At 33.7% G+C, this 11,825-nt stretch overlaps 2 protein-coding genes across 3 annotated transcripts; both read right to left on the bottom strand.

Annotated features, from left to right (window-relative positions):
- Window positions 1-494: 494 nt before the first annotated feature.
- Window positions 495-5,056, bottom strand: LOC101268121 (ATP-dependent 6-phosphofructokinase 6). 2 transcript variants are annotated; one of them, XM_004243554.5, is made up of 14 exons: window positions 4,772-5,056; window positions 4,534-4,673; window positions 4,002-4,048; window positions 3,863-3,902; window positions 3,486-3,548; window positions 3,255-3,392; window positions 2,391-2,549; window positions 2,218-2,271; window positions 1,974-2,042; window positions 1,756-1,885; window positions 1,362-1,618; window positions 1,217-1,265; window positions 973-1,127; window positions 495-869 (listed from the first exon to the last, which is right to left on the bottom strand). In XM_004243554.5, exons 2-14 carry the CDS (start codon window positions 4,642-4,644, stop codon window positions 669-671), a joined length of 1,473 nt encoding a protein of 490 aa, XP_004243602.1. In that variant the 5' UTR covers window positions 4,645-4,673; window positions 4,772-5,056; the 3' UTR covers window positions 495-668. The 2 variants fall into 2 exon arrangements, with proteins under 2 accessions (XP_004243602.1, XP_004243600.1); XM_004243552.5 differs by lacking the exon at window positions 4,772-5,056 and having other exon boundaries at window positions 4,534-4,764.
- A 1,453-nt stretch (window positions 5,057-6,509) lies between these two features.
- Window positions 6,510-10,513, bottom strand: LOC101268776 (uncharacterized). The gene is made up of 4 exons (NM_001322079.1): window positions 10,387-10,513; window positions 10,224-10,320; window positions 9,280-9,669; window positions 6,510-6,971 (listed from the first exon to the last, which is right to left on the bottom strand). Exons 1-4 carry the CDS (start codon window positions 10,491-10,493, stop codon window positions 6,843-6,845), a joined length of 723 nt encoding a protein of 240 aa, NP_001309008.1. The 5' UTR covers window positions 10,494-10,513; the 3' UTR covers window positions 6,510-6,842.
- Between the last annotated feature and the right edge of the window lie 1,312 nt (window positions 10,514-11,825).

Genomic DNA, 11,825 nt, shown 5'->3' with positions numbered 1-11,825 from the left:
AATTAAAATTAAATTTAAATCCACATAAAATCACATACACCGGCAACTCGCCCCGCCCCACATTATTTTTTTAAAACCCACTTTAACTCGCCCTGCATTCGACATGTCCAACATAACCTTAAACCCACCCCACATAGACTTAAATCCACACACCCCACCACCACCCAATTGTTTACTGTATACAGGAAAGGGATGGTACCAAATTATATGGTCAAACTTAAATAAATATAAAACAGAAATTTTTTTAATTCAACTCAAATAACTTGTTGAAATTTGATCTGAAGGATTTGAATCCAACAATGCAACACATGTAGTTTAGTTTCTGTTTGAGCTAATGCTGGCTTATTAGGTTATCAGTCGAAGGTAAAACGGTGGAAGACTTACGTCTCATCACAATTCACAACGAAGCCTCCAATTCGATTGAGCCACCAGTATTCAAAATTTTGCAAGTACACAAGTATAGTAGTTTCTGAAGAAAAAAAAACACTGTATTCTTTTGTTAATTATTGCATTGATGTATAACATTATTTAGAGTCACAAAATACACCGTGTAAAACTCACCAAAGTTTGGTTATACTCACACATTGAGATAACAGAACTATAGGATTCTGTCACAATATGTCTACTATTGTTGCAACATACCATATATATATATATATGTATAATGTTCAAAAAGTTAGGATTTGTTTCTCCATCAAATTATCATCTGTCGTTGCATCGTCTGATAATTGAGTAGGTGGTTCTTCGTCCTTGTTTGCTTTAATTATATCGACTCTCGTTCTCAAGAAGCTAGGTTGATTCGTTGAAGATAGAAGTCTCGCCCACATCCTGTCTGTAATCACAACCTTGTTTTGTTTCTCAATGATTCTCTGTTATATAAAAGTAGATCATATATTAGTGCTGCCAATCTTGGGCATCATAAGGTAATTAACAAGGATAACCGTAAAACGAGTGAGAGGAAATGAAACTCACATTAAAGGGTATGTAAGCATTTCTGTTATTGACAGGACCAACCGTGAAGCCTGTGTAGCCAGCCATTGCTCCATGTACAGCGCTTTGCGCTAGAAGAGTGCAATACACATTGTCAGATGCATTACTCGGAATAGCCCGAATCATGTATGTGGGATCTGCACAGGGACCAGATTGACAAACAGGTTGTTAGCTAGGGTCCTCATCAGGTTGGCATTCATTCAAAACAATAGTAATAATTACAAACCTATGTATTTAAGATTAATGAGCATCTTCTTTTGTTTCGAGAAATGCTCCTGCAAAAAGGTTCGTAGTGTTTAGTACAACTGCACACAATGTAGTGTTCAATGAACGTGCACTTGAGTAGGACGATCGTTAAGTAGAACCCATACCTTTATCCTTTCCGAGATCCATAAGCCAACATCTTGTAAAAGTTTATTCCCTGAAGGATCAGTGGATTTCAAACTCTCGGAAACTAGCTCTTGTCCAGCACCTTCAGCTATGACTATAACCATATGTCCATTGTCTTTGAGTCTATGTTCGATATACTCAAACAGTCCACCGCTTCCTTCAAGATAGAAAGGGGATTCTGGAATCAAACAGCAGTCAACATCTCGACTAGCAAGAGTAGCATACATCGCGATGAACCCTGCACAATGAACACATGTTAAAGAAATGTAAATCAGACAGACAATTTCTGCTATCTTTGTATGCAGTCGATCAGTTTTGTCATGTATATGTAGCAGTATCAATCTGCAATTGAAAAATATAGCAGGTGAAGATTACCACTGTCCCGTCCCATTAACTTCACAAGGCCAATTCCATTCTCAAAACTGGTAGCTTCAACATGAGCAGCACTGATAGCACGTTGGGCTTCCTCAACGGCGGAGTCAAAACCAAATGACTTGTCAATAACCTGAAGTGAAGCAGAAAGATCACTAATTTAATTTGGTCACTCACAGAATATTTTGGTACTTGTATAATCTATATGAAGAAGTAGTTACCGGTATATCATTATCGATTGTCTTGGGGATTCCAGCAACTGCAACATTGAGACCACGTCTTCTAATTTCCTGTAGGAGAAAAGCAGAATAAAATTGATTGACATGGTTTCATTATTTTCGCCATCGACACACTAAACATTACATCACATCAAGTGGTTAAATTAGAATGACCAATTGATCGAAAACATGTTCTTCTGAAGTATTATTCTGGAACGATTACGGATTAAGGGCTAAGAAGGTCTACCTCAAATATCACCGCAGCCCCTCTCTGGGTTCCGTCTCCTCCGATTATATAAACCTTGAAAACAAAAGGCGACATGAATATCTTTACTGGATGCGCATATTAGATGGAAAGAAAATACCCTGAGTTACTTCTTAAATGAGTTATCCTGAGTCAGTTCACTAGTAAAGTTTTACCTGATTGATACCCCGGTCCTGAATGCTATCTACTATTTTCTTGGTAACATGACCTCCTCGAGATGTCCCAAGAATTGTTCCACCGCGTTTATGGATATTATTGACAACCTTTGGTGTCAATGGAATCGTGTTTTTGGAATAGAAACCTCGATATCCTCCCTACACATCCAAACATTTCATTGGTTCTGATGCAGATATGCATAAAGCAAATTTTTCGAATTACGAATCAAAACAGAATGTACTGATTAAAACATAGCAGAAGATCAAGATATTAAAAACTTCGAAATCATAGTGAAGTTTGATTTCAACCTTTTTTGTTTGTTAAGTTTGATTTCATCCTTACTCCTTGTGTTCCTAAAAATTCCCAAAGTTATGCATTGTACTTTGGATTGCGAGAACTATTAATCTAGTTGCTGCAATCCTCTTCAAGATGAGTCTTGATGCTACTGGTTCTACAACTATCTATCAAGCATTTTGATGAGCAGAGTTTAAATAAAAGGGACACCAAATATGTAACGATTGTCACAAGTAAAGTTGCTTTATTTTTCGAAGGCATAATACATAAACAAACATTCATTTGGCCTCAACTAGCAAGTAAGCACACTCCAACTTTGAAAGTGCACATCTAGACACCTCAACTCGTCTCCTCCACTATGTCAGTTGAACACTCCAACTTAAAAAACGATCATCTAGAAACCTCCAAAACTTACGTGCCACATCAGCGTTTGGTGTCCACGAGACACCGGTGAGGACGAGTTGAAGTGTAAATTAGTTGCCAATTGAGACCGAGTTTAAGGTGTCTGGTTATGTATCATGCAATCGCTTGAATGTATTACTGTGTCATGGAATGAAATGAATGCTCACATCTATCCCCATGACTCTGCTTACGCCATACATGTAGTGTAGGCCACATACTATTTCCCTGATAACTGTATTGAGACCGGGACATAAGCCTCCACATGTTACAATACATGCATAAACATCATCTGGCTCAAAATAAACCTGAAAAATCATCCGGAGAGTCCATATTTAATTCGAAAATAACATAGAATCTGGATACTGAATATGCTGTAGTTACATCAGATAATTACATACTTTTTGGCAAGGACCAGCTCGACGAAAATGTATCCCCCTTGGACTGTTCTTGTGGACAACAACCTGTTAATTTGTAGGCAAACACGTAAGCAGAAAGAAACCTTGTCCAACCAGTATTCCGATAAGGGATATATCATATACATACTATTCAGTATTCCCTCAAAATACCATGAAACTTAAAGTTTGTTTCAGCAGATCTTACCAATCTTTGTTAATGTTCTTATAGGAATATGGAGGAGGCAGAAAATTCCGCCAACGATACAAGCATGGCAATTAAGACGAATTAAAACGACTTTTGCCTCCGTACACATATAACTGCTTCTTAAAATGATTAGAAGGTAATCCAGAAATATTTTTTCCATTTAAACAGAACTGACCTTTTCGGCAACTGTATCATCCTCATTGACAAAATACTGCCTGGAAAAATGTTGAAAATTTTAGTTGATCAACCTGATCCTCTTGAACTTTGTACATAAGCAAACCAACACTAAAGGAGAATAATATCAGGCGACTTACTTAACGACTGAATATGAAGGATTATGCTGCAATGGATTAGTATATGTCTGCAATAACAGAACAAGTATTTAGCACTTGATCAAAATAGAGACTCTTTATCCCTTGGGAGGGTATAGATAAGAAAAAATTGGAAGCACAAACACCTCTTATGAGCAAAAGTCGAGTTCATTTCTCATGTGATCACTCAACCAACTAATAGTTATTATCTCAAAAAGCCAGTATCTTTATTGAAGAAAATTGGAATCAAAGAACGAAATGTAATTTTCTGAGATAATAACGACCCGAGAAATCAATCATATTCCACAAACTGCTTCTTTTAATCTTTATAAATATACAAATATAAAGAATGTACCAACTTGATCATACACAAATATAATTCAAACATATAGCAACACTACCAGTACTTTTGTTCAATATTCAACATGGGGGAATCAAAAGTAAACTTCTATACTAATTAATTAATCAATTGAATCTAGATGAGAATTCACAAGTCATAAGTTCATAAAATTTGTAAAGATAAAGCAAAACGTACAGGAAGATTCGGAATGTAATCAGACAAATGAGGAACATCTTCTAGAACATAACCATCGTCACCAATCACGATTTTCTTCTTCTGCTGCTGTGAATTAGTCACTTCTCCCATTGAACAACTTATATTATTCAAATTATGCACTGCAAAATTATCATCCAATGATCCCATAATTCAATTTAAATATATTTATCTCAAAATGAAATAAATGAATTATTGCTAAAACAAAAGTTGAGCAGACCTTCTATGAACTTTCAACTAATAATAGTCAAACAACAACAAAAAAAAAATACAAATAATACACAGATGGCAACTGTTTATTGAATTTTCTCGTGGGGTTTTTTCCTTTTTTGGTCAGAAGTTCACGAAAAAGTAATTACAAAAAAATAACAAAAAGGACTCAAATTGTTTTGAGGTGTTCTGGAAATTAGAAGATTCTCTAATTATATTCTAGATTCTGTCAAATATGGATTTAATTTATTATTAAATAATAGATAGACAAAATAAAAATAAAGGTGAGGTCAATAATGAGCTAACACTCTCAATATTTTACTAAATTGACGTTAAGTGTAGCATGTCAATCGTCAAGCCCCACGCCTTAATTATCTTCAATTTTTCTATTCACCAATCAACTGACAGTTGTTGTTTTTTCTCTCGTCCAAATACATGCCATAAATTTTCATTTTATCACGAACCTAATATTTTTTTCGTTTTAAAATAAGTGTTAGATAAAATTGATGTTTTTTAAAACGTTGTTATTCTAAAATTAGAGCAAATTATTTTACACTTACTTTTTGGGATGGAGGTTATTAGTCTTGTTCCTTTATTTGTCTGAAATTATTTATCATTTTCCTTAAAAGCAATTATCTTAAATTTTAGAAATTTAAAATTAAAAAAAAATTATAATTTTTCATTTTGTTCTTAATATAATTTTTTTCTTGAACTACAAAATCCATAAATTACGTGGTTTTATTACTTTTGAAGTTGTTAAGCTATTAGATACCTAAAGTATATTCATGTGAAAAATATACTCTTTATTCATAAATTCGAACAATTTTCTTTCACGGTAAAATCTCTCTATTAAAAATAATTAGTATTATTTTTATTTATAATTGTTTTAGTGTAATTTAATTAGAAGTAAAAAACGTATTTCAATATAATTAAAATAAAAAATTCATTAGATATAAAATAAATAATAATCAAATGATAAATTTTAAACAATTTTAAATTATTATTCCAACAACATATCTTCACCCAAACTTTGTATCTCTAAAGAGTGCCTTGCTTTTTCTAGTGGGAGGTGACGTTTCTAGACTCTAGTTGTGGTCTTGTCGAGATGTAAAAATGGGAAATTTTTTTAAAATAATATATCCAACATAAAATATTCAATTAGTATCTAATATTATATATTATATCTTATATCAGGGAAATATAATATATAATGTCAATTTTGTGTGACAAGCGTATAGTAATAATATACAACTAAACTATATAAAATATAGTATATTTGTTTTATATTAAACTGATTTGAGTGGATCTTTTCCAGAGGTACCTACTTTAAAGCCCAATTAATTTAAATTTACGTTAAAAAATCTCTAAGGTAAAATACTTTTTAACAAATACAATTTCACAAAAACAATTGGGAAACCCGCCATCTCAAAAAGGTTCACCTAAGATATTGACATGTACAAATAACCTCTAAATAGAATTTTAATCAAATGACGCAAAAGCCAAGATGAGGAGAATATGGTACTACTATATAGCAAATTAATACGTAAAAGTTACACTAAATAGCAAATTAATACATAAAAATTACACTAAATATATTGTTATGGTTATGTTATCAACAAGGTCCAGGCTTCAGCAGAAAATAGAGAGCAAATATTCTCCCCTTAATCAATTAATGTGAATCCTTAGAATTTCGAAGAGAATGCAATTGTACAAACCACTGGTAAAGAAGAAAAAAGAGTATCTGATCGTATATATATGGTCTCTATTTATATAATATAAAGGTTAATAAGAATAATTAAGAGTTGTATGGTTTATATTTGACTAATATTAAAAAAACATCGAGGATTTTACTGGTTAAGCAACAGATGCCATGGGATACAAGAAAGAAAATTGAGAATGGAACAAAGAAGCTTTACATTGGCGTCTTCGTCTGCCTCGAGGAAATATTGGCGTCTCTCTGGGTTCATACACCACACACAATTGTGCTTACCCACACATCTGCTGGAACTCCTACCTTAGGAGCATACTGAAATCAATAACACGACGCCATGTTAGACGCTGATTATGGCCAGCATTAAGATTCAACCATATAATGCACGCCAAGGCTCTTGAGTTTCTTTCGAAGACTTTGTTGCATCCCAGGCTATCTTTTCTCCTGAAAAACTAAGAGATGAGAAGCTAGCCAAATGCTGTCCTATCTCATGTATCACCTGGAAATTGAAAAGTGAAATCTGTATTAGTATACTTTATTTTTCACCTTTTTTATATTTGGCTGGGAGGAGGGAGGAGAAGTAACTGCTAACTCTATTGAGCCCGCCTACTGATATAGAGAAATGATATCCTCCAAGTAAAAACTTGGACATTGATCATATTACATACAGGAGACTTAGATCCATCATTCTGCTCGGAGAATTACGGAGGATAAATGGCATAATATTCAAGTCGATAGCTCTAATTCAACTACATCAATCAAATACCTAGAACCACAGTGTTGGTTGCTTAAGAAACAACAACATACAAGTGTAATCCCACAAGTGGACTCATAGATATAGAGGTTGTTTCAGCGACTTAAAATAAAGCACTGCCAAGCAGTTTGAAACAGAGAAGTAACAGCAACAAAATAATGTGAATTACCAGTTTTCAAAATATGTAGTTGCTTCAAAAAATCCGTCTATTTTCACAAGTTCATTCATTAATCAACTTGATTTATTTTTCTCTTACTGTCAGGAGGAAAGGGGAATAATGGTGTTATATCACTCCTCTATAAGGCTCAAAGTCAATGTATGGCTTAAAATATCTTGATCTGCTTGAACTCAAGCAACTTTTCCACTCAGGTCTGATTTTTGCAGCTGTATTAACTTACTACCTGGCATACATAAGCCATTCAGCTCGGGCAGCTGCATTAGGATATATCCAAGTTAACTGCACTATTTATAAGTGCTTCTTCCATTCGGTTTTTAGCAGTAATTAATCAAGTTATCTTTTATGTTAATTGTCTTAGAAAATGAAGTAAATAACATTAACATTATCTAAGACTTCAATTTTTGATTATGTTTAACCAAAAACAATATATGGCTGTCTATCTTGATCTGCTTGAACTCAAGCAACCAAGAGCTCGTTTTTTTGCCACTCTGGTTAACCTTTTTGCTGCTGTACTAACTTACTGCCTGGCATACATAAGCCATTCAGCTCGGCCAGCAACAATAGGATATATCAAAGTTTACTGCACGAGAGCTAAATTGTTCTTTTTAAAGTGCTGCCTTTCAATTGGTTTTTAGCAGTACATTCCTTAGTCAAGCTGTTTTTTATGTTACTTGTCAATTGTCATAGAAAAGGAAATAATAATGTTAATGTTATCTAAGACTTAAAATTTTGAGTATAATTAACAAAAAATCATATTTATGGCTTTGTCTATCTTGATCAGCCTGAACTCAAGCAACCAAGAGCTGGTTTTTTGCCACTCTAGATTGAATGTTGCAGCTGTATAAACTTACTGCCTGGCATACATAAGCCATTCAGCTCGGCCAGCTGCAATAGGATATCTATCAAAGTTAATTGCATGAGAGCTAAAATATTCTATTTAAAGTGTTTTATTTCATTCTGTTTTTCAGCAGTAAACTCCATTGAAAATTATTTTTTTATGTTACTTGTCATGAAAAGGATATAATAACATTAATGTTATCTAGATCATATATGGCTTTGTCTATCTTGATCTTCTTGAACTAAAGCAATCAATTGTCATAGAAAAGGAAATAATATCTTCAATGTTATCTAAGACTTGAAATTATGATTATATTTAACCAAAGATGATATATGGCTTTGTCTATCTTGATCAGCGTGAACTCAAGCAACCAAGAGCTGGTTATTTTGCCACTCTGGATTGAATTTTGCAGCTGTATAAACTTACTGCCTGGCATACATAAGCCATTCAGCTCGGCCAGCTGCAATAGGATATCTATCAAAGTTAATTGCATGAGAGACAAATTATTCTATTTTAAAGTTGCTTTCTTTCAGTCTGTTTTCAGCTACACATTCCTTAATCAAGTTAGTTTTCTGTTGTCACAGGAAATGCAACAATGATATTATCAGACTTAAAAGTTGACCATATTAAATCAAAGACAATTTATGGCTTTGTCTATCTTGATCTGCATGAATTTCAGCAATCAAGAGCTGGATTTGCCCCTTTGGTTTGATTTTGCACCTGTAATAACTTACTGCATGGCAATACATAAGCCACTCAGCTCGGCCAGCTGCGATAGGATACAACAATAGATACTGCACTAGGGCTAAATTTACTCTATTTAAAGTGCTTTCCCCCTCTCCCCCTCCCACAATTTTTAAAACACATGCAGAAATACGAAAAATAAATAAATACCAGGATTAAATTGTTCGGAAGACTACATTTTGAACAAGGACTACATCTTAATTAAAATTTAGATAAGAAACAAAGCAGCTCTAATGTTAAAAGCACGAAAAACAACCATTTACTGAACATGCATATGAATATTTATACAGTACCTCGTGTTCCTCTTCCGAAGTCTTACGATGCAAATTTTGACCTTTTTTGCCAATTATAACATAAGTAGGCATCTTCAGGACTCGAACCAATTGAAGTAGGCAGGCCAACTGTTCGTTACAAATCTGCAACGATGGGGGAGGGCTTTGCAAATTTGTGCACAAAGCTTTAGTAAGGTCACTAGAGGCACCTACTTGCAACCCATAAACTGATCTATTGTCAATTGAAACAGAAGTTCTATTTTCCATCTTAAGCTTAGATGCAGCCACAACAAAAGGGGCTACAATTGTGGGCATATTTGACAACCCATCTCCTACTAACAAAGCCAGAACTTCATTGAGTGCACAAGCAAGTGTTGGAGGCTCATAGTTTTCCAGTAGTAACAGAGACACCTAAGAAAACGGAGGAAAAAGAATCAAAATATGGTCAATAATCCCCAAAAGCAAAATACCTAACCAATTCAGTACATAATGTATGGTAGTAATTTTTCCCTTTGTTAGTATCTGAAAATAAGCTAAAAGTACTGTTAATTTGTTATGAATAACCCTCCATACCCAGGAAATGCTCTAAACACTTCTTTTTAATGACCGTGGTGTTCAAACCAGCTGTTGCGCAGCTCGATTAATTCAGCAACAAGTACCAGATAAAACTTCCTATACAAAAGCTAGGACAGACAGGAAGATATCCCCCATAATTTTGCATGTTAAACCAAATGTATCTCAACCCAACTCATTAACCAACAAGCCACAGACACCATTGAGTGAAATCTTGTAAACACATTTTACTACACACTATCACTAAAAATTATATTTTGATACATTGCCTTGCCATATACAGCATACACTTTTTTAACCACACCAAAGACCAAAAAAAATATCTAAACCACAGGAATATGCAGAAAGCGTCCAGGAATACATTTTTCTCAGTATCAAAAAGCAAAAGGTACCTCGAGATTTGCTCCATTGAGAAAATGAACGACTTCAACCGAAACCTTTTGATCTTTAATTCCGTAATGTTGTAAGGATAAATCGAGCGATTCTTGTCTGAAATGAAATCGATTAAGTAAGAAGATACAATCAATAGAACAGGGGATGCGTGGCGCTGCTTACCGCTTTTGAAGGTTGGATTTAGGGTTTGGTTGAAGAGCTTCGAAGATGGCGGTGCCGAAGCCAGTTGGATCTCTGAAGAGTAGTATTACTTTTGGGGCTACCTTCATTTCTTCTTCTGCAATGCAATAAAATGGAATGCCCTAATTCCCCTGTTTATAGTAATGGAAACATTTCGGGTCGTTTGGTACTTGAATTCGGGTTCAAGAAAGATCCATGGAGCACTACTTAACACCTTGTTTGAATGGTTATTAATTGGATTCTATCGTATCATATTATTTAAATTCATCAAAAGACATGTTTTATATAACGATCGACTTACAATGTATTTGAATCATTGTTATTCATTGTATTGTTATTATACTTGTAATGTTTGTTTTGATTGTTACTTAAAATGTATTATATGGTATTGTTAGATTTCGTTGTTACGTAACAATGGAAATCCTTGTTTTATGGAACAATCAATTTGGTGTGTTCCCGTTGTTACTTAATTTCTTTTCTCAATTATATCTTTACATAATATTTCAAAATACTATTTTACCCTTTCTCTTAATTATTTAAATCTAGTCAAACCTCCTACCTTAGAATAATTAAGGATATTTAAGTAAATTTATAAATTACAATACAATACGATACAATCAAACTAAACAATTAAAATGTTACTAAACAATAACAAACAATACAATCTAGTCAAACATTATATTTACCATACAATACAATACAATATATTATGAAACAATGGGTAACAATGATCTAAACAAAGTGTTAGTGTAAATTGCATTGTTATCTTAATATTTTGGGATAATGCCCAAGTACCCTCTCAACCTATGCCCGAAATCTCAGAGACACACTTATACTATTCTAAGGTCCTATTACCCCCCTTAACTTATTTTATTAATAAATTTTTACCCCTTTTTAGCTTACGTGGCACTATCTTGTGGGTCCAATGATGGTTGACTTTTTTTCGAACTAGTGCCACGTAGGCTAAAAAGGGGTAGAAAATTACATATAAAATAAGTTCAGGGGGTAATAGGACCTTAGTATAGTATAAGTGTGTCTCTAGGATTTCGGACATAGGTTGAGGGAGTACTTGGGTATTTTCCCTAATATTTTCTTCTCAAGTTATTTACTTTTCTTGTACGATTATCACTCAAATTATGAATGTGTGACATTATGCAGCAACAGAGAGATGATACAATATATCCGAACATTGTATTCATAATAATACAATACGAAACATTATAATATAATATGTAACAACCATCCAAACAAAGTGTAAATAATAGTAGACAGAATGTATATTATATAAATAAGAGAGAAGAATTGAGAACATCCCTAAATTTTGGCGGGAATTACTGATTTCATTCTCAATTTATTAACGACCTTAAAACACCAATTTATCTGATTAGTAGAACTTAAATACACCCTCGATCGTGCAACAT

This window comes from Solanum lycopersicum, chromosome 7, assembly GCF_036512215.1.
Source record: "Solanum lycopersicum chromosome 7, SLM_r2.1".
Classification (NCBI taxonomy): domain Eukaryota; kingdom Viridiplantae; phylum Streptophyta; class Magnoliopsida; order Solanales; family Solanaceae; genus Solanum; species Solanum lycopersicum.
Note: the sequence above shows the minus strand (reverse complement) of the source record. Positions and strands in the feature narration are given on the sequence as shown.